Source organism: Pochonia chlamydosporia, chromosome 7, assembly GCF_001653235.2.
Source record: "Pochonia chlamydosporia 170 chromosome 7, whole genome shotgun sequence".
NCBI lineage: Eukaryota > Fungi > Ascomycota > Sordariomycetes > Hypocreales > Clavicipitaceae > Pochonia > Pochonia chlamydosporia.
Genome location: NC_035796.1, coordinates 63,890 through 86,722, shown reverse-complemented (window position 1 = coordinate 86,722; position 22,833 = coordinate 63,890). Strand labels below are relative to the sequence as shown.

The 22,833-nt window shown below is 46.6% G+C and overlaps 5 protein-coding genes across 5 annotated transcripts; 4 read left to right on the top strand and 1 right to left on the bottom strand.

Moving 5' to 3' along the window:
* Window positions 1-2,217: 2,217 nt before the first annotated feature.
* On the bottom strand, window positions 2,218-2,869 carry VFPPC_06907 (hypothetical protein; the record flags this gene model as incomplete). Its single annotated transcript, XM_018285860.1, has 3 exons — window positions 2,218-2,254; window positions 2,325-2,353; window positions 2,456-2,869. 3 exons carry the CDS (start codon window positions 2,867-2,869, stop codon window positions 2,218-2,220), a joined length of 480 nt encoding a protein of 159 aa, XP_018140173.1.
* A 7,665-nt stretch (window positions 2,870-10,534) lies between these two features.
* Window positions 10,535-11,284, top strand: VFPPC_06905 (bZIP transcription factor domain-containing protein; the record flags this gene model as incomplete). The annotated part of the gene is made up of 1 exon (XM_018285858.1): window positions 10,535-11,284. The coding sequence occupies one exon, from the start codon at window positions 10,535-10,537 to the stop codon at window positions 11,282-11,284; it is 750 nt and encodes a 249-aa protein (XP_018140175.1).
* A 2,362-nt stretch (window positions 11,285-13,646) lies between these two features.
* VFPPC_14129 (helix-loop-helix DNA-binding domain-containing protein) lies at window positions 13,647-14,414 on the top strand (the record flags this gene model as incomplete). The annotated part of the gene is made up of 2 exons (XM_018291899.1): window positions 13,647-13,674; window positions 13,726-14,414. 2 exons carry the CDS (start codon window positions 13,647-13,649, stop codon window positions 14,412-14,414), a joined length of 717 nt encoding a protein of 238 aa, XP_018140176.1.
* A 1,142-nt stretch (window positions 14,415-15,556) lies between these two features.
* On the top strand, window positions 15,557-17,771 carry VFPPC_06904 (C6 transcription factor; the record flags this gene model as incomplete). Its single annotated transcript, XM_018285857.1, has 4 exons — window positions 15,557-16,493; window positions 16,554-16,688; window positions 16,756-16,849; window positions 16,937-17,771. The coding sequence occupies 4 exons, from the start codon at window positions 15,557-15,559 to the stop codon at window positions 17,769-17,771; spliced, it is 2,001 nt and encodes a 666-aa protein (XP_018140177.1).
* Window positions 17,772-19,787: 2,016 nt separating this feature from the next.
* VFPPC_06903 (hypothetical protein) lies at window positions 19,788-20,261 on the top strand (the record flags this gene model as incomplete). Its single annotated transcript, XM_018285856.1, has 1 exon — window positions 19,788-20,261. The coding sequence occupies one exon, from the start codon at window positions 19,788-19,790 to the stop codon at window positions 20,259-20,261; it is 474 nt and encodes a 157-aa protein (XP_018140178.1).
* Window positions 20,262-22,833: the final 2,572 nt, after the last annotated feature.

Genomic DNA, 22,833 nt, shown 5'->3' with positions numbered 1-22,833 from the left:
TACTAATAATTTTTACAATATAGAGGCAGGACTAGAGAAGTTATCTAATAATATAATAGTTAGAGATAGGGTAGATAAGGGAGTATTTAGTTATATATAAGGTTTTAATAAATTTTTCCTGTGCTAAGATGCTAAGACGCTAAGATAGTTATATATAGTTATAACTATACTTATAAGGGTATATAGTTATATCTATATAACTAAAATCTATATATAGTTATAATTATAGCTAAAAACTATAGTTATAACGAGTTATTGTGCCTAGGTATATTATTGCTCTAGTTCCTGCAAGTACTCTTTTCTGAGCGCGCGTGATCTCCTCTGATTATCACGGATACGAGCCAAGTAGGCCATTCGCTATAGAGTACACAGATCATCTCGTTAGACACCTTCCCGCGGAACTATGTCAAATGTAACCAGTTCCTTCGGAGTGCATGGATTTCTAGTACTTACAGCGGGAGTATTCATGTTGTAGGAGGCGAATTGTATTCCTGTTGGGCATGGGGTATACGAATCTGTATTACAGGGCAAGTAGTGGAATGAAATAGGTAGATACAGGTAGTTAATCCGGTCACGAATTGTGACTGCAAATAGAGCTTTCTCTGTGGCACCTATGAGGTCCACTAATGGCAGGGAAGCGGGCCAGGAAGCGGCGAAGCCCGGTATAAAGACCTGTGGAAACGGCGCTTATTTTTATTCCGTAATCACTCATAACTATAACAACAATAAAATCGGCAAGCTAGGAAATCATCCTATCACGTCGACATTGAAGATAACACCGGAGGTACTAGCGGCTTAGTGGTGCGTTGACTCAGCGCTAGATTCGAAGCTGCGGCCTAGCTGTGCTGTGGCGCCGTTGGGGGTCTGTGTTAGATTCACGATGCCCCACTTAATTCACTACGGGGGTTGTGGTCGATTATTGAAGCCGAAAACTAATGATTGTCTTCATTGATGCTTGTACCTTCTGTGCGTTCTGGTCGGGCAGGGAGACAAAGTCTCCCCTGCCTGCCCGCACCGCCACACGCCACTATCGCTATAGCCAACTTTCAATTTTAGTGTTAGATTGACACTGAGGAGTGAATTAGCGAGGTTTATTCAGTTCACGGGAACAAGCATTAGCTATAACGATATGAGTTGTGGCTGAGTATCTTGGGGTTGGGCTGCAGCCCAACCCCGCTCCAAACAACAATTACAGAAGAACAATTACAAGAATCAATCAATAAGATCATCAATTTATCATTACATAACTCATCGTGAATTGGAATAACCCCGGTGTATCTATTATTTAGCTCTGTTTTAGTTGCACACTCTCCCGCCAATCTATCAGTCTGAGGGTGTGATAAGGCCATGGCTGGGGGATGTGTATGCGGGTCCACAGGTCAAAATTAGATACTGCCGTGGGAGCATTCGATCGACACTCAGTCACGGAAATACTACGAACTGTTTCGCTGTTCTTGGAAAAGTTAATATGGTGTGCTGGTGAACAGAAGATAAAAGGCACCTACATCTAGGTTATGACCGTGAGGGGGTGCTCTGTGCGTGTGGGAAAGGAAAACCATCACAGTGAGCTTGCAGAGGGTAGTTGTTCGTCGTACGGTTGTTTTCGGCCCTACTGTCCGCTTGATTGTAACCTCGTCGTCTTTGCTTTTATTCACACCGTTGTTTATCCTTTCCTTTTTCGCTACGTTTATCTTCTACCTTTGTAGGTTGTTAAAGAGAGTTTGAGAACATCAACGATGCGACGTGTGGCCCAAAGAGGACGATCAAATGAATTGACTAGAGCACACGAAAGCACTACCCGACAGGGGTATTTTCGCGGCAGTTGTTTCCGAACTACTTGAGCTTCTCTCCCGATAGATTCGGCAGCAGAAGCTAGCTTTTGGCTTCCTCAGTCCATAGTTATACACACCAACCCCGTCGACAACAACCTGTTGGACAAATGCTACGTCTGTTGACTCAACACACAGGTGGTACGAATGGAAGGATGGCTACCTATGGCGAGAGTATACACGAACGTAAACCCTAGCCAAGGACAGAAGTCACGTAGTAGATAAAATCCACAAGCGCTGGAGTAATAGGAGGAACTGTTGCGAATAGAGCGATTAACTGGCCACGATAAGTCTCATGACGGTGACAGTTATTGGCATTAGGGGACTAGTTTTGGTGACAGATCTATCTCAATCTCAATGCCATCTTAGAATTAATGGGCCTGTTGAATTACATTGGTTGCGAGTTCTCCGCATAGCCTTCCGCCCTAATGTTCTTCAGAAGTTGGCTTAGTCCTCCAGTACACTAACTGAAATCACTGACAGTGAGAAGCATACCCTGAGCTAGCAGCACCGATACCCTGCTGCTAAAGAAGTCAAAAGCTACCGGAACATTTGCACTGCCATCCCAAAAAATCTTCAGCTGGCGATTTGGGCTGCTGTTCTGTCGTAAGATGGTATTGGCATACCTCTCGAGCCTTCGGTACACTAGCTGTAGTGGCTAGCTGCGCAGAAAGCGCCGGGCTTTCTATAGGATACTCGTAGTAGTTTAATGCTGGAGCCTGATGCCGCGTCTCGTTCAAGAGCGGGTGATTAAATCCATACACTGGACTCATTTCCGGCACTCCAATGTGCATGACAGTCGAAGCTCCTTCTCTTGCCCCAGCAAGCTCCTGTAGTCTCTCCAGCTCCTCTCTGAGAGCTCGGTTCTGAAGGTAGAGCTCTTGCAGCACATGGATATCAACTCTGTAGGAACCGAGGGTATTTCGAAGCTCCTGAACCTCTTGCTGGAGCCTGTATACGTATTGTTGAGCTCTTGCACGAGAGGCCCGCTTATTGAGGCGATCATTCGCTCGTTTACGTGCAAGCTGAGCCGCTGTCATAGTAGACACGGATCGGCGCGCTGAAATTGCATAGTATGTGTTAGCATTGACTTTCTTTTCGAGTTTGAGGAATTTATGAGGCTGAGGTGATAGTTTGTTCGGCTAGACAAGAGATATGTACCAACATCGCTGCATTTGATTCGTGGTTCGGGTTTGATGACCTGTAGGTGACAAAGGGCAAGTCATGATGAAGTCAACGTGGAACAAGGTTGTGGCCATGGGTTGGAATAATTCTTGGGACTGACACTGATTTGAATTTCTTCGCAGCATCTTTTCTGGTCATAGTCGGAGTTGGAGGATTGCATGTTTTTATTGTCTGGAACGACGGTTGATAGTCTACTGGAAAGAAAATTTCGGTCGACACTATTGCCCGCCAGATCACACATAAAGTGGCTGCTTGTATTGCAGCCAACGCCCAGGGGCAGGGCTCGAACGGATTCCAAGGACAGCGAATATCTCAGACAATGGTCTCTATAGGGTGCTATTGGGTTCTGGGGTTCCGCAGTTTGGGTATGCATCCTCAAACACCAGAAACACACGGAATGGTTATGTTCCCCACAATTTAACACCAGAGGTTTCAAGATTTTGTAAACTATTGTCTCCGGATCATTGTCTTTGGATGAACGAAAGAGACCCCGAGGTCTATAGTGTCGCATGCACAGCGCCAATTTTCAAGTACACAGATCGAGCCTCAAGGATAACCTCGACTAGGCTCCAACAATAGCGTTCGTTGTCACACTTCACTTCATGAAATATTTCTATTCCACATGTACCAGTCATGTTATCTAGCGTCTCCTTAGTGTATGATTCCAAGACATGAAACTATTTTCAGTACCATACACGACCTTAGGCTACAAGACTAGGTGATGCCAGCTGAGCAAATGGGGAATGTAATCTTTGGAGGCTTCGGCCACATAAGGCGCTGTCCAAATTTCATGGTTGCATCATCTGCACTGAATCTCTTCCCCGTTGACGATTGAACGCCACCAGTGCACGTCAAACGTTAGTATACGATAATCATCCAGGAATAGAATGTGCCGGCAACTAGCCACCTGAGATTGGCGCAATGTTAGTATTTTCAATTTGTGAACGTTTTTCTCAAAAGGCATCTTAGAGGGTCTAGGACGGGAAAATATAATTGCTCACAGCGCTTTAATGTCTGTTGGGCGGACATTGATTCGACGACGTGAACAAGCCATGTGGCGTAAGGTGATGTCGTTGGGTCGTTTCTATTAGTGGTGGGTTATTGTGATCGTTCCAGATTCACCTGCTCTTCCAGGGTATCCTAGTTTCTCTGTTTTGCGTGGTCGGGCTTCGTTCAACCCCTGAATAGTTGCATCGATTCAACTGGATGTGGAGGTTGATACAAAGTTCGTCCTGTTGCCATTCGCCTCAACTTTTAAACCTAGACAATCTCAAGTACCGGGACATGATATGGCCCCTAAGAGGGTGAGACGGGGCTAGCCAACGTTCTCCATCTGTTCCGTCTGGGCAGGTTTATGCCAAGACAGATATGGGATTCATAATATTAGCGTGCAAGATATTGTTAGATCGCTTCGGCACTCAAACCCTGCGAAGTTATGTGAGCACACCCAATCTGGTGGCTGGCGGGGCAAAGTTAAACCGAGGAGCTTCCGTGCGGCCAAACCAAAAGCCGCACTGGTGGTACCCTGTTGCAGATGTGGGCCTCCGGACCGCATGCCCGTGACCCGCACCAGCATTTATGGCTTGTTCTTACACGCTAAGGGTCACACACAGCATGATTTGATGACAATTGAAGGCTACTGTAGAAGTCCTTGATTCCTCACAAATGAGACTAGAGGTGAGGACCACCTTTTCTAAGCTAGGGAGCGCTGCATTAACGATCCGGGCTCAGCCTCGCGGCCCCCCTGCTCGGTCGCGCCTGCGTGCAACACTTTTTATCGTCTCCCGCCTGCCACTTAGACAACTCGTGCCGCGACCCACCTCGTTGTCCCTTACGACATTTGCCCAAAGCGAGTCAGCTTGCGACAATCGGAATGGGAATGTCAGACTTATCCAGCATTGGTGGAGGAGTGGGCGCAGCTGACACCACTGCCCAACGTGCCCTATTCAACGCTCTGCATTCAGGAAAAAGCGCGTAAGTGTGGTCTAGCAGCTTCTATGCTGTCCTGTGCGTCCTGCAGCCTTATGTCGTGTCAGCGGAGGCTGAAGGTGGCCCACAGCTTGGGACAAACCGTGCCGCCATCCCCGGTAGCAACGTCCTCCTCTGTTTTAGGGATATTCAATTGGCTGAGGCTGAGGTTAATCAAGTGCCGCTTGGGGTTGGGCTGGGGGAAAGGGGGAGGGCGCCTGATGGGCTCACGATGCCCCGCTCGATTTATACCGGGGGTATGTCGATTATCAAGGCCAAAAACACATCGGTAGTTTGTGGTTTCCCTGCACTAGTTGTTGCCAGGATCCAATATTGGGTGTAAGGAGCTAGAGCTAACGATTTGAATTGGTGTTTTGGCTACTGGACCCTTGGCAGCACGGTACATTTACACGGCTATGCAAGCAGTGGCGTTAAAACCGTGGGGAAGCTGAACAATTGGAAATGAATTGTGGAATCTTCAACTTCCGTGTCTTCATCCGTGAATGAGGCCATTGGTTGCTGATCGATGTCTTCCCTGATATTCTTCTAGCGGCCCTTGCGTCTCGGAATTTGATGCACAGGCGAAAGCGGCAAAGTCATGTTCCTCTATGGGTGCTGGATCCAAGCCCTTAGCACTATTTCGGCTAGGGAGAAGCCAATGGGAAGGAACCACGACCGCCAAGCCTCCTGTGGCAATTCGGATGTCGCCGGCTACATTTTCAAGTTAAATTGTGGAATGCTTCCCCTTGGGTCCTATTAGTTGAGGCCTACGCCACATGCGCTGTACGGGTACATCGTGCCAAGTGCAGCAAAACTGATGGTGGAGTCCACTAAGGATCCTGTCCAGGGCTTGTTAAACGTGGCTTTGCAAGGTTTTAGATCAACCGCATTGCTTGGCGCACATGTGCTCGTTGCAATTACCCTTAGCTGGGCAGGGAGACATGTATATCGCTCTATTTTGATGCTACATGTTGAGCAAGCAGAAGCTGTCTGTCCAGTTGGCGGAAAAATAACGCTCTGTTGTTACACGGTCGGTTGTTGTGGACGAAGAGAGCGGGAAGAGCAAATAGAAGGAATTAAGAGATTCGGATGAACGGAATGTATTAGCATTTAACGAGCTGTAAAAAGGTCAATATAATCAAGTGCAAGGAATTTGTCACAGGCGACTGGTTGTGTGCCACAGTGAAAAATACAGTTAACCTTAATACTTATAATGGGACACGAATATTAGTTACTCGAAATATAGCCATTTAGCCCTGTCCATGAGAATTCCCATATAAAGTATGGCCTGGGGAAAAGGCAGTTTAGGGACCTGGTGACTTGGCAATTAAAACCCTGTCGTCTGGCCTACGTGCCATGCAATTCCTAGGCTCGATTACTAGCGTTTTGCCTTCTCTGGGCCGCTGAGGTCTCGAACAATAGAGCAGGATACAACCCACAGAAAGCCTCCAAGAATGTGCTGCCAACGCCATGTTCCCCCACCAGAGCAACGCCCTGATACAGATACCAGGTGGTTTTTTTCAGGAAGAACGTCCCACAAACTGGCCTTGAAAGTGGTTGGTGGCTGCTACCAACCCTACCCATTCTACCGGTTAGAGCCACCTTCTTAAATGGTCTTAAGTGTATAGCTCTCGCCGCCTGCATATATTTAGTGGAATTAATTCGTCCGTTACTATGCTTTTTGCTCTCCATATTGTGCTTATTATATTATTTTATCGTGCTACATAAAGAGTTGCTTGCTATTATCGCAGAATATTAAGTATACATTTTTAACGCCTACGCGAATAGCTGTTAATATTTAATCGCGACCTAGCTATCTCTTCTGGGTCTAGTTAGTTACTCCTAAGTCCCTGCTTTAACATCCGATTTTTCCAGAATCACTCTAAAATTCATGAATACGCATCACGGTACTGTAATAGCCACGACTGACGACAGGAATACCAACCTGAACGAGTATAACAGAGGATCCTTGGTAGCAGTGTGCATAGCATTGTTAATTACGAGCTGGATTGCTGTTGACTTCCATTATACACAAGAGTAGTATTGTTGAAAATTTACCAAGCCGATGATTGGCACATGTTAATCACACAAGTTTGTTACCCTAGTGTTAGATGGGATTATATTAGTCGGACTCGAGCGCTAACCCCTTCTTGTTATACGTTATATTTACGGTTATCTGTCCATTTGCTCTTGAAGGTATGCGACGTCGAATGGGCAGACATACTGCTGCTATCCCCAACGGAGATAAACTGCTCTTATGATATGTGGACACAGCAAAGACGGATTAATAGGCCTACTTCCTGCCATTTGCATGGTTCATAACTAATATACAGTGGCAAATTTTTACTATTGCGATTTATGTTGTAGATTCGATGGTTATCAAACTCAGCGTTGGTGTGTTCTTGCTACGCCTAGCTACACAAGAGGTGTACATCTGGAGTATTCGTGCGCCTTAGTTATCGTCACCTTATAGAGTGTAGGCATTTGTATTTGGAGGCCTCTTCCAATGTACGCTAGTCGATAGAAATTGGGACTTCGGAATCGCAAGTGGCTATTGCGCTAGCCCCAGTGAATGTATCTCAGCGGCGTACGCTCTCAGTGTTATGGCTGTTGTGTCAGTTGGTTCTTTGTAAGTGGAAGAGACTATCTTCCATTAAAGTGCCAATTTATGTTCCAACCTTATAATCTCCAGGCACTAATTCCGATTCCTATGCCTTGGGACGTCGAAATAACGAAGAATGCTAAGGCAAATAATATTGTTATTCTGGGTCTTGGTATCTTGTACGTCCTATCTTCTCTCTTTTTATCATTTGACAAGGTGCATCCCTTGTACTAATTACCGTACATTGCCAGCGTTGCTACCCTAATCCGACTCAAATTCTTGTCAGGGCTTGAACTTGCCGATGACGTTTTGTGTACGTTACGAGTACTTGGAAGCGCATAAATACAGGGAAAAGAGGATATACTAACTAGATATAGTCTCTTTTACCGACGCAACAATTTGGAGTCTAGTCGAAACTGGTGTCGCCATTATCGCATCCTGCTTAGCCACTCTCTGCCCTCTCCTTTAGACCCTTAAGATTCAAGGCTTCCTATTAACCGACAGTACCCCAAGAACAGGCATCTCTGGTGCCGGGAGCTATGCCCTGGGAAGGATAAGTGCGCGCAGATTTATACCAGGTCATAACCCAAATAACATCTATCTGCACGACGGGGCGGGAATAGGCAACATACAACCCAAGCACATTAGCATCTAGCTCGACGAGTATCACAGCCACATAAGCGACAGGACCCAGAACAGCAGCAAACTCACTGAGTCCAATTATAAATCTCAGTTATGGGAGGTGATAAAAGCTCTTTGACGTGTAGTACGCAGAATTTGACCGAGCCGTCGAATGGCTATCACTGGAAGGGCGGCTAAGAGCTAGAATAAACCGCGTCGTGTTGTGGTCAAATTGTCTTCGTGTCAGTCCACGCAGTTAACTCGTTAGGACAGTTATTGCTAGGAATTTGGTCAATAAAATCCAGACTTCTCTAACAATAGACCAGCGACCATCTTATGAAAACAGCCTTTTGGTCTACCTAAATTGCTCTATGGGAACCCACCTACTAGTCGTCACTTTAAAACACATTGCCTGTATCGTATATTATACTATTTACATGCTGCCTACTACGGAGAAAAAGCCTAGTTAGCAGCTACTACTATAGAGAAAGGAATTAAGGTCTATTCTAGTATAAATGTATAGTTCTACCACTAAAAGATGCTAGAAACTAGGGGGTATATTATACTAGAATATAGAGGGTCTAGCGCACACAAGAAGTGGCCTCTGGCTACGCTATATTTTTGTGTGATATCTCTTCTTAACAATAGCGGTTCCTGCGGGACCGGCCTCCTGCTTTCGAGAAGGTCTTGCAGCCACATACCAGCCACATACCAGCCACGGAGCCGTGACCTGACACCGGCCACACCGAAGCGAGCTATAGCGCATTTCTGCCCGTAGCGACCGGCCAACATCTCGCGGCAATGTGGGACATTAGGGAAAGGCAATAAATTGACTTCAAGCCACCTCGCAAAAGATCACAAAAGCCACATTTTGTCCAACCCGGTACCTAAGACGTTGCATCTTGCGCTTAAAACGCAATATAGCTAGGAAACATAGCGGTCAGATAGAAAATAAGTTGTAATATTCCTAGTACTTTGTGCATGGCCCACACTCGCGCAACTACAGCTGACGCCCTGGAAATTGGATCGATTAGCTACGTAAGACCTTATATTCGAGAGAATCCCACGCCTAAATTGCGTCTTCGCAGTGTTGTTGTTGCGAAAATAGTGGGGTGTGGACTGAGCAGCCGTCCAAAAGCCTAAAGTCTTACCCGTTTTTCTACCTGGGTTACTAGCTAACTTACTACTTTATGAATTAGAGTTGTAAATAGTGGAGAAGTGGAATGCCCTGCCACGTGCGTGCGACGGATATAGCCGAGCCCGATTATCATCTTTCAGCTGGGGGTGCCGATGAGATGGCGGAGCTCGGTACTCGAGGTAGCCAGTTAGAACAAATGTGGACTTAACGCAGTTGCGGGAATAAAATATGCGGGTGCGCCACACAGCCTGAAGTACATGTTGTAGGAGGTCGTTCTGAGTATGTTATTTTGAGGAGCGTTGGTGTGTACCAACTCCAAAATAGAAACGATACTAGGAAATAACGGCACATATTGTTACACTTAGTAAGACGTAGCACTTATTACTATAAGCAGCTTAAGGTTATTAGAGGATTTATATAGCTATTAGCATTAACACCAAACACGGTTTCTGCTTTATAATTATGCGTGCCATTGACGGTAAGTTCAAGAATTCATGCCAAGTGGTGGCCGCGTCTGCCGGTATTCACTAACAGAATCTATATTGCTATGGCAGTATCTCTGCATCGGCAAACTTTATGTCGTGGCGTTTAGAGGTACCTGTCCGTGATCACCCTGTGCAGTGGTCCGTTTTTGCGCCAACGAAGAGCCACAGTAACAATATAGTGTGCCTTATTAATTCATGCAGAGGGGATCCACCCACGGCTGCCACGTGGGATCTAGATCCAGGTGGATCTAGTTAGACATGGTCTGATAAACGCCAATAACCCTAGGAGCCTAAGTTCAGCTAGCTTGAAGTAAGCACATGCAGATAATACTAAGTATATACTAGTATATTGTATACTATATATTTACTATCCAGTTTTTTACAAAGCTTTGGCGATAATACCATCCCACTAACAATATAGTTTTTATAATAAACGAGCAAATGCGAACCACATCTTTTAGCTTGATCCCATCAGTTTACATGCAATTTCGACTGCCGACTACGGGTTTCGAGTTGAAGACGTATTTTCATTCAACTTCAGTATGAGCCATCCAACCTCAACTGCAAATCAAAGCGGTCGAAGTAAGCGTAAGTAATGTGTATCCGTTCGGTGGCCGTACAAGCTACCACCGAGGACCGTCGTGCTGAATGCCACCGTCTTTAAACGTATCCGCCGCTAATACACAGCTGCATCTATTCAGCGTCGATGACTGCAGACCAACTTGCACGAAAACGAGAGCGTGATCGTCTCGCTCAGCGGGCTACTCGTGCAAGAACACAAAGCTACATACAGCAACTCGAGCAAGAGATCCAAGAGCTTCGAGATGGAACCACACTCGAAGATCATAGCGCCAATGTGAATACGCTGCAGGAGCTATACCGTCGCAACAAAGCTCTAACAGACGAGCTGGAGAGGTTACGGGGCCACTCCGAAGATCTAGGAGCCGCGGCAGCCATTCGTCAAGTTTCCAACGGCGATTTAGCCGGGACACCGGTAGTCCTAATGGATCCATCGTTCGAACATGCGATCCATTCGCGGTCGGAACCATCCGGCTCCTATGAGTACCTCGGGGACTGTTCGGCTCTCTTTGGGCAGCAGCTGCTATTAACGTCCAATCCGTTACATATTCAACCCTCAAATAGTCACCACAGCGCAGCGAAACAAGGAGAAGAGTTGCAAGCACCAGATCTATGGCATGACAACGCAGCCGCAAGCTTTGGCATGATAGAAAGCTGTTTGACAGCGCAACCGGTTCCTGCCAAGTCTTACTATTATGATAATAACTGCCAATATATGGGGAGTCTAATCCAAAATGAACTGCTGGTGTCTAATGGACAACACGGCTGCCAACTAAGCAGCGAGGCAGCCACTGCCGCGGCTGCACAGGTAGAATGCTTCCAATATATAGCAGATCCACCGCCGGGAACAGCGGCAGATGGAAATTACCGGCCTTGACGGCGCGCTTCTTTTTTTTGTTTTTTATGTTTATTTAGCTGTCTTCTACTCTAATTAGACTGAGAAACAGAAGGTAGATCTGAACACCCGGGAACAATTGCAGCGTTTGTAGAGATCCAGAAACTCGCTTCAGAGCAATAGACTATAATACACAATCACACTTTACCCGCCGTTCTGAGTTATCAACTGGCAATGGACCATCGCGATTTATGCAACGAGCAGTTATTGCCTGCCGAGATATTTTTGTCATCAGAAGCACCCAAAGCAAGAGTCGGCAACCCCCTCCGGGCTCAAGCCATCAACTACGTTACACTGCCTACTGGAAAGCTCCGAAAATCGATGTAATCAACCGGGGTGATTAATCAGCGATTCATTAAAGTTGATCCGATGCTAAGGAGAATTAACTAAATCACGCTCTTCAGGATTAATTAAGGAGGGATCAGCTGCCAGACCGTGCATCCCGCAATTTAGGAATGCATTATATTGGTTTTAGCTAGCAACAACGTGAACGTGCCTGGGGGGAGGGGGTTAACAATGGAACTGACTGGTCTATGTGCGGGATAGCCAATCTTCTTACGCATTTTTTCGGCAACAGCTATGTGGCCTTGATCGAGAAGACGCTGCGGATGTAGTTACCACCCGGAAGTCATCTGAATTCTCCGACGCGTTTTCTCCCATGCTGAACAGAAAACATGCCCTGATGCCCTTGATATCTAGGCAAGAAGTGGCGATTGGCAACTGTTTAGACAGCAAGTCGTGAGCCAGGAGGGGTAAGCTGTGCAGCCAGCGAGGCACGTCCGTACTGCTGCTAATGACGGCGTGCACAACCTCGCGCCGGCGAACCACATCACTGTGTGTAGCCTTCACTTGCCGGCCAACATATCGCGACACTGGATGCCACGGCTGTCCTCGTAGTGTTTGTCTTATCTATGTGCAACAAACCTGCTTCACGGCTCTTTAAGAAAGTTTAGCGCAAAGATCTTGCGCGATGGGCAGGCTCATTCAGGGGTGGACATTCACTGCCATTCAGCACGTGTCGATACCACGACATCGATATAGCCATGGCCGTCACAGAGTGGCCCTACCAAAGATCGTCAACGTCAATCCCCGATCCTGTTCTCGCACCCTACTGAACCCACGCATCAGTTGGGCAACCCTGAAGGATGGTTCAGCTTCACAGATGATGCTGCCATTCTCTTTGGAGGACAAGTATTGGAAGAAAATATGTGCAGAGCTAGGAACATGGGTAGTAACTCACTAATCGGAGCTCCGCCAACAATATTTCGTATAGCCCAAAGAAGACAGAGGCCATGCACTTCTCACCAAACCCATACGACACTACGCCGGCGGTCATATGCTTTGGCGACGGAGACAGGCGCCGGCAACAGCCAAGCGTCGCCTGGGCATCCGGCCGGACCTAAAGCTGACATTCAAAACCAATGCCGAAAAAATTCACCGAGAATGCCTAGTAAGCCACACTGCTACTACAGGGCATGGGAAAAATGAGACGCGGCCAATGTGCAGAGGGCCATCAAGACCTCCATCGTACGACTCTGCGCCTCGGAGCGCAGGCCTGGAGTCAAGGCTCGGTCTCACCGCGTCTAAAACAGCTCACAAAAGATAGGCCACCTAGCAGAGGATAAGCTAAGCCCCCTAACAGGTCCTCCGATGTATGCTCACTGCTTAGAGAATAACCCAGATCATGCTGAGAAAGCCGCATATCGCCGATTCTGCGACTCCTCAAACAAGACAATGTCGCTTCTGAGAACCAAATCGTAGATCATGCACACACACTGGACAAACGCATCGCCAAGGTGCTACCCCAACCCAGTTTCAGGGCTGAAATCACCTCCTCTCCAGCAATTCACGTGCCTCTCTCTTTCCTCTCTGCTCATTATTCTCTGGCTGTCAGGACTCAGCACCAGTCTAGACCGCAGACCCATCTTTGGTCCGTATTTACGAAGTACAACTTCGGCACAGTCCTTGACAGGTAACTTTTTCAAATGTGACTGGCCCACTCACCAGCTTCTCTGGCACCAGCCAGCCTCGTGGCGTCTCATATCGCTCAATCAACAAGTCAAGTGTAAGGTGTTGGCGTCTGCCTGTCAACTCTGCTCCCCGCCGAGATCACCGGGTGAGCCGACATTACAGTTAGGGGACAATTGCGAGGTCGCCGAGCCTCGCGAAGCTCTAAGCAATGCACCGTTGTTATTTAGGATCGCAAAATGCCTTTGCCAAAATTCCAGAGAGGAAGCCGCGAGACTACTTTGTAAACATAACCCTGATGGATTCGTATTGGATATAGAACAACGTGCCGGCACTTGGCGTTTCGCAACCCTTCACGTATGAATAGACCGAAACTATGACCAGTTCAGCACTCATTGATTATTGTAAGTGCGTTCGCTGAACCAGCTCACGTCAGCCGCTCAACTAGAATTTAGCTGCTTCTGTCGAGCCTAATCTCCTTGATTTGAATCTCCCTGTTTCTCACGGTTACATATTCGATCGCTCGCTCGACGTGTTCCAATCCAACAATTGCCTGGTCCCTAGTTTTGACGACCAACCCTCCACAGAAAGTCCTATCACCGCTTCATCTAGTCCGATATTTCATGATCTCGACACTCTCGAGACCCTGTCTATAAGCACCAGCAGCCTCGAAGAGCCTTTCCTTGACGAGTTGGGCTTGACAATTCGCGTCTCAAATTCTCAGCTAGGTTTGGACGCTCTCACACGTCCACCCTCCCCGAATTTGGTTGCACAAAGTCCGACTATTGCTATTCCGCCAGGTGTTTTCAGGGGAAAATCTTCCTGGATATTGCCACCGCAATACCCTTCAAAGCATCAAAAGCATACGAAATCAGGCTACATAAACAAGATTCTTCCACACCGTGTAGCTGAGAGGAAATATCGCAATACGCTTAATACGAAGATAGAACAGCTGCGCCATGCATTGCCGCCGACTAGCAGCGATACCGGCATCCGGGGAGACAGCATCGGTACCACAAGAGTCTCGAAACCCAGCATTCTCATCGCCGCTGTTGAGTATATTAAAAGCCTCGAAAAGGAGCGCAATACCCTCGTTAAACAGAACTGCAGGCTGATGGCTGAGATTCGGGCGCTGCACAACTAGCTTGATTTTCAATTGCGGGTGGGTATTCAGACGAATTTTGGGGACGTCCTGTGGCGGAACTATCTTGATGGTAAGATTATGGCGCCGCCACTCTGCTTTGGAGAAGAGATGCCGTGAGGTGCCCCCTAGCCACTTACGCTAGCATGACACTTGCGGCTGGCATACAGCGTGGTGACAGCTTTGTGAGATACAAAGACAGGAAGAAGAAGAAAGGAGGTCAGAGATTGCTATCGTTAAGCAAATAGACATCACTACTACTTAAATGGTACTAGGTTACCACATCGTAGTCCTTACACTGCGATCTGTGATTATAGATGGAAATTTTAAAGGAACAATGCTAAATGGAATAGGAACTCAGATCTCGAATAGCTAGTTAAAATACCTCTCTAATTGCTAAGGTGGAGAGGCAATACATGCTTTTTAAAGCACACCAACACTAATTAGCACATACTCACTTCCGAGTTCACAGAATGGTTGAGCTCTGTAAGTGCCAACGAGAAATATCTGTCGAATAATGCTACCTCCGTCGACTCAGACTTAATGCAATAGGCAACATCATAACTTCGGTTATTATAAGAGGGGAGATAGCCGGAAAACAGCGATTATCAGGGACAAAATGTTCGGACGAGAGAAAGATTGTGATATCTAAGGGATCACAGTAGTAACATTATAGGAGACAAACGAGAAACTCACCATGCAATTTAAAATATTAAGTGCTGCATTTCCTGCGCGGTAAATTAAATCGGAACCGTGTAATGCGATAATGTTATTAACTGGATAGTTGTATAAATAATGCATATCACGGAGTTGCGATTACATGTGCCTGGACTACTCCCCTTCTGCGACGTTTCATATTTGCAGCACTGAGCGCTGATTCTCAAGGTATAACGTTCCTCAAGGTATACCGAGATTGGCTAACGTTGCGAGTGTGAGCTTTCTGATGACTGGTTCTGAAGCCAGGGTTATGCGACAGCCACCACGTATTGCTGACTTTTGGGCTGATTTTCGAATATCATGCCTGAGGCTCCAACTCTCTGTTAACTCTGGGAAGAGCAAGACAACACGACATTCACCAGTGGTGTGTTGATGGAAGACAGCACAGTATTATCCCATCTCAAATCGCTTGCTAAGCCATAGTATTGATGGGTAAGTCACTAGCAGACCCCGACCCCGACCAGGAGAACAGGAAACGAAAGGCCATTGCACAAGGCCAGAAGGCATGTAATATGTGCAGGCTGCGCAAGGTGAAGTGCAGTTTCGAGCTGCCTTGCCAGACTTGCACTGAGCGTCAACATCCTGAGCTATGCACATACGACCCTCCTCTAAAGCGCCTGCACCTCGAGCCTAGCGCTTTCTCGGCGGTTATAACGCCATCATCAGAGCCGTGGGTGCCGTCCAGAGAGGATTGGGAGCAGATGTCTAGCAAAGTAGACAGGCTGGAAAACACATTGCAGTTGCTGCGGAGCGAACTCGCGCGGAAGACACGCGCAACAGCGAGCCGATCCAGTCCCTCGACATCTGACGAGGGAGTCGAATCTGGAGCTGACTTGTCGCGAGATGTGCATGCAAAGCATCCACTTACTGGGGATGCCGTGTACTTGGGAGCTAATTCGGTGCCGGCTATGGCCATGGCGCTTGCCAGATCGGACGATGCAGACACCATCCAAGATCTTCTTGATAAGAGTATCCTGCCCATTTTTGCTCTTGAGAATGAAAACGCGACATATCCCTTCGTTGACCTTTGGGGTTTACCCCATGGCTCTGTAGAAAGGATCGAGAGGCTCTGCGCATTAATACCTGCCGACACCGATTGCTTCCAATATCTGCGACAGTACCGGGATACAGCGCACGTCCTATTTCCTGGCATCATCAACATACAACAGTTTGAAGCCGACGTTACACATTTCCTTACTGCACGCACCGCGATGTCACTCGATCCCCAGAGACCTCCGCTGACGGAGCAAAATGTGTACGGGAAGAATGTGCATTGGCTTGGGCTTTTATTCGCCTGCCTAGCGTCCGGTTGTCAGTGCTCGAACATGCCGCGGAAGGAGCGGCAGCTTACCTCTCAGGTTTACGGTTGGTTAACGATTCCTAGCTTTACGGGTGTGTATGGGGCTGCGTTCTGACGTCTCCAAGTCTGCTGTGCGTATGAATGCTTGCGCATCATCAACTACCTTTCATGTGCTCAACCAGTCGATATCCAGAATCTGTTGGTGCTCGGGAATGTAATTTCGAATAGCATGAATGCTGGTGTTGCCTGGGTTCTGCTTGGTAGGCTCCTACACTAGAAATGGTCAATGGGAGAGGACGGGAAAGGAGTATGCTGATGTCATGACAGGCTTGACAACGCGGCTGGCGCAGGGTCTCGGATTGCATCATGCACCTCCGCCGGGAACACCTCTAACAGAGGTCGCCGCCTGCCACGATGTTTGGTGAGTTCGTCGAAATCTCAGCTAACCGCCTCGGGGAGTGTAGGCACTGGGGTATAGTATAGCATGCTGATCTTACCTTTAAACAAGGTCACGAATCATCTGGCAGGACAGCTTGCTATCCATATCGTACGATCGTGCGACACCCACGACAACAATTAATCGATGGGTGGAGCTACAAGACTCTGGTCCTGAAGGCTTCTCGTACACCAAATGCATGCTTCACCTCAGCACAGTTGCGCTTGAGTTGATGGGTAGCCAAGTCGCAGCGACCAGCGCCCGACTGGAATCCGTACGCATTGAAGAGCGCAGACAGGACATCCTCGCAATAGAAAAACGAGCATGCGACCACTTGAGAGACAAATCAGCATGCCTGTCCATAAAGGACCATCTTGAACATTGGAACTGGCACATGCATCGGTCGTACATTATCTCCGTGCTCTATCGGCCTAGTCTTGCAAAGCGACTCCGTCTCCACAAGTCCAACGCGAGATTACGAACTGCCTTCGTTGACGCATTAACTGGCACTGTAGAGGCTTTCCTTGGCCTTTGCGGTGTTACTGATTTCGCAAGATTATCATGGGCAGCCATGCATAGGTCTCTGAGCTCGGCTCTGTTGCTAGGCATCTTAAAGGAGCCATCGCGAAACGAGCATGTTCGATCCATGCTAGAAAGGCTCATCTTTATTGTGCTGGATATGGAATCTTCTGATGCATCAGAACGACCGACACCGATGTCGAGAGCTGCTGCCGCCCTACGACGACTAACTGGACAAGGCGACCCGGAGAGACCCAACGAAAGCGGCAGCTATCAAACAACTCCCAGCGATAGCCAATCACCACTTAGACAGGTGGATGCTATACTGTGGGGTTTATCAGGCCAGGCAACCTCCCGGTTTGGTGACTGGCAGGCCCAACTTTTGTAACTTTGTGCGAGGTCCGGCCGCTTCGGTGGGCTCGGCGGATTCGGCGGATTCGGCGAGCTTAGCGCTCGGAGAACTCGGCGTGGGGGTGGCTTGAGAGTGTTTTCTTCCCCAGCCACAAGGTACCTTCGTGTTGTCGGGTGGCACCTTTGGGAAGTTCATCTACTTCCAAGACTGACGCTCAGACATGGCAGATTCCGTAGTCTGATGTCGATTCCATGCTACTCACTGATAACTATAATACTTCCATCCCGTTATGAGATTCGCAATTAGCATAATCTATTTTAGATTTTCTGCCCAGACTGTTTCAGCAATATTTATATACAAATCTCTCGTTTTGTTCGAGCATTTTACTCCTAACAAATGCGTTTTTGCCTCCCATTTCTCGACAGAGATGGCATAATCTACAGCTTAAGCTCCTGGAGCAAAATTCTCTAGCGCTATTAGATGCTACGTACTGCTAATGCTATACCAAATAATTGAGGCTTATTGTCCCAATATGTCCACTGATCTGTGCTGAGCTTCTTTGCAAGACATGCACTGATTCGCAATTGCCGTAGCATTGGCTCAAAATATACGCCTACGGCAACTTCAGCATCGCGATAAAGCGTGGCTGTTCCGAGATCAGTCGGCGTTCCCGCCATCTGTTCCCTGTAGCTCCCTCTACTCCCACTTTCCGTGGAACAATCAACGCCGGCAGTACCTGGCCTGCGCTGGCTACGCTCTCTGGCCGACCGAGTGGCACGATTTCTATAAGCCATCTCTGGTCAACTATGGTCCTTGCGTGAATCGTCCAAGGATGTGGCTTGTACATCGGCTGACTTGTTGGTCCATTCCGTGGGCTAAAGGAACCGGCTAGACACATCGGCTTCCGCTATGTCTGTGGATACATTTGACCGCCATCTCCAAACTTTGTGATACATATGCAACCTCGTATCCTGTGAGCGTTCTTCCCTATTAAAATATCACTATATTACCCTTTTTATTTACGAAGCTGAATTGGCTCAGTAGAATGGCAAAGCAGTCTAACGAGGATTATGTTGCCCAGCTTGAGCAGGAGTTGCTGGATCTACGGCGGAATATTCTTCAAGGAATAATGATTCGGAGACTCCTAATATGCAACAGAAATCTAGAGCAAGAAATACTCCAACTTAAGCATGGACAGGACACCTTACAAACACCAGCACAGGGTACCAACGTTGGTGGCGTCATGCCACCGTCTCGAGTCTATCCAGGCTCGGGGATGTACCCCAGATCTATCAGAGTCGAAAGACAGCCGTGGGAGATACAATCGAAGCTGTAACACTAATATGGTATCGAACTTTCTCCTTGTAAGTTGACTTTGGATGGGTTGAGCCTCATCTCCATCCTCATAGACTCTGCAGTGGCTAGTCCAGTCTCTATCGCTGCCGCAGAGCATGACACGGCATTCACACTCGAGAAGCGCTACATAATGGAAAATCTACTACGCCAGTCACAGAAACCTTTTCAGATCAACGTCTTCTCAGGATTTAACCATGGGTTCGCGGTGCGGGGGAATCCACAGATAAAGGCACATCATTTTGCTAAAGAGCTGGCATTTCTTCAGGCTATTGCTTGGTTCAACTGTTATTTGGAGGCGCTAGGGCAAGCGGCTCACTTATAATCAGGCGTCCACGATGCATACGTCATCAAAGAACAAATATGCAAAAGACGAGACATGAAGATGACTGCATTATGGCTTTCCGGCCTTGGAGAAAAATTTATAGACAAGGACACCTAGAACCTGGGACCAGTAACAAAATGAGAAGTTCCTAACGGAGTTGAGTTATAGCTTCAGACCCTTACGATAGCCCTTATCATACTCAACATAATGCTGCTCCGAAAAATGTACTGTTCTGCAACTCTTCACGTATCTATCTCCGAGGTTGCAAGCGTAGCAACAGTAAATGAGCGCCTTAGTCACTTTCAGCCACGCAGTATTGTTTCACCAGTCATCCGTTCTGCTCCAACCAACAAACTTGGCATCACCACCTCACAATGAAGGCACTATTGAGCACCGCACCATCCTCCCAGAACGGCGACCATCACCACAACCGGAACTTTAAATTCTCTCAGATTTGCGTCTCGAAGTCGGCCAGCAGTACTCGTCATTTAGCTTCCCCGCCTCTGCGTCTTTTCTTCTTCTCGCTGGAGATATTGGACGCCTACTTGACTACCAAGGGTACGTTAAAGTTCCTCGAAGCGCAAGTCTCTCGACTCAAAAAGGTCTTGCTAGTATTAGGGAATCACAAATTCTACGGCCTGGACTACCAGTTAGGTCTCAAAAAAGCTCATCTCCTCTCTAAGAAACCCACGCCATCGAATACCCTGGTGGAACCGCAAAAACATCGATGGGACGACCCAGATTCGGCTTTAACAAATATCGGGTGCACACTTTGGTCTGCGATCCCAGAGGAGGCATGCAGCATCGCCGAGTCTGAGATGAATAACTTTAAGAAAATAACATTTTGAATAAGCGGCAATAAATTGTTTTAGCTATTCTGGTCTTTTAATTTTCCTTGTAAAGAGTGCTCTCGTAGTTTAATGCCTACCATGGGTTTTTCTGACAATTAGAGTAATTGTTTCAAGCGTAATATAATGTTGGCGATGCTTCGTAATATTAGTAAGTTAGCAAGCAAATCGCCGGTCGTTCTCCTTTAGCGTACAATGCACTTTATGAGACGTTTATCCGGACTCAGCCATATTCTTCGTAACGGGCTGAGCCCGATGGTGGCTCGGCTTGCGCTCTCGCCTTTGTCTTTAGCCTTGTCACTGGTAGCCCCCAGCAACAAGCGAGATTAACAGAAGCAAGCTCACAAGCCTACAAGAGCTCTGCGAGCTCTTCCATTCTTGCTCCCCTTTCCTTTTCCCCTTAGCTTTAGATACTTGTTCTAGTCTCCTAGCCAGTTGTTAATATACTCGCTTAGACCGTTACATTGTTAATCTAATAGGTTCCGCGGCGATTGTAACGGCGAACCCAGGCGCGTGGATGCACAGTCTTCAAAAAAGAGAAATTACATTATGGTTATTTTAAAGATGTACCATACTTCCATGTCTTGCGACCTTAGAATATACCTTCGTACGTGTCACGCAGACTTGTCAGTGAATAAATTTAAATTAAACTGATTTACTCAGATTAAATTTAAGTTTAATTTTACCGATTTAGATTTATTTAGATAACTTAAATAGCCTTGCTTTTGTCCCACAATACGATGTATCGTGCTGCTCCTAGAGTATCTGCCTGCAGCTATCTTCTTAGAGGCGGAATTATCTACCCTGCATGACTAAATATCCATTCTAACCCAGAAGAAATAGCAGGAATTAAGAAGGAATTAGTTGCTATTTAAGATAGGTTTAGATATTTTGATCGCCGGAACAGCCTGTACTAGATCGAGCTAGTAACTAAGGAGATACTGCGTCTATCGTGGATAACCACTCAGCACACTTATCTCGCGTAAACGGAGTCTATATAATTATTATTTAGTTAAAAGAGAGTATAATAATATTACCAATAGCAAGTGGCTTAGGGAAACTCTAGGAGTTACTTAGGTTAACTTAGACTAGCTTAGAGGCACGCTTAGGCAATTTACTAAGACTTAGGGATTGCTTAGGTTAAAGCAGCTATAACTTGGAAACTCCTTTAAGAAAGGAAACTAGGCCTATCGTGATTCCGGTTCCATACTAAAATGTTCCTCGACCCGCTTGACGAGGATGGGATATTTTGCCTGCGTTCCTGCCTGGCGCTTAATCACTGTAACGGTCCAAGCGAGTATATTAACAACTGGCTAAGTAACTATAAACAAGTATCTAAAGGTAAAGAAGAAAGGAAGAAAAGGAGAGCTCAAGAACCTCTCGAGCTCCTAAGCTTGATACAGCTAATCTCGCTTGCTGACAGGGATAGAGGTGAGAGCGCCAGCCGAGCCACAATCGGGCCCAGCCCGTTACAATCACGGCTGTCCCCCTAACTTTGTACGCGGCCTAGGACTAATAGGAGATCATTTTTCGTTGGTTCTAAATTGGGTGGCTCATCCGCAGATGCCACCGTCGGCCGCTTATGCTACTATTGCAAGTGTATTCTAGTTTATAGTCACTATATCTATAAATTCGATTATGCATCGTGGTGGTACGCTAAATTTAGTATATAAAGAAATATAGCTTGTAAGTTAATAAACATTACGAGGCGGCTAATAAATCTAGTTAAAATGTTATTATGTAGGTTTAATATTCTAGACTCGGCTCTATCGTGCCTAGAGCTTCTAATTTTGCCACTAAGCTAGACCTGTGTAACGACTAGTATTCCCAACAGGTAAACCAGGCGAGGTTTATGTTAGCAGAATTATTTATATTAGTTAATTTAAGCAATTAGGTCTTATATTAGTAATAGATTAAAGACTATAACTAGTAATTAGTATACTTACTTAAAGTATTACTTAGAATTATATATAATAATTATGTTAAAAGCTAAAAACTAAAAGCTATCTAAGAAGAAGAAATTTAGAGTGCCTATATACTATATAGTTTACTACTAATTTACTAAAGCTTTAGTAAACTATAGTTACTTCTCTTTATATATTGACTTAGAGTTCACTAAATACCTAGTAAACTCTCTCTAATTAGCCCTTTATGCTAACTATTATTTTGTGTCTAGCTATAGTTGCTACGGGGTGGCACTATACAGCCGGCCCATTTTGCAGCCTACGGCTGGGATTGTAATAACCTGCCAAGTCTAAGCATTTAAGCCATCGCAGGTAGCAAAAAGTCACCTTGCTAGACTTATTATTAGTAAGGCACTTCTGCTTCTCATGTAACCCATAAGCAGTTTCTTGCCCTATCTTGCCAGATGTGGCAAAGATAAGACTAGTAAGCGTAATAGAGCTATTAAACTTACAAATGCGAAAGATGGTAGTACTGTAGGAGAGAATACCCCGAGCAGTAATACTGCCTATATTAACGGTAAACGTGTTAGTGCTGCTAATATACTCGCTCTTAGGTGTAGCTGTAATGCTCTCGCCAGTCTATAGATTCTTAACAGTAAACTTCTTGC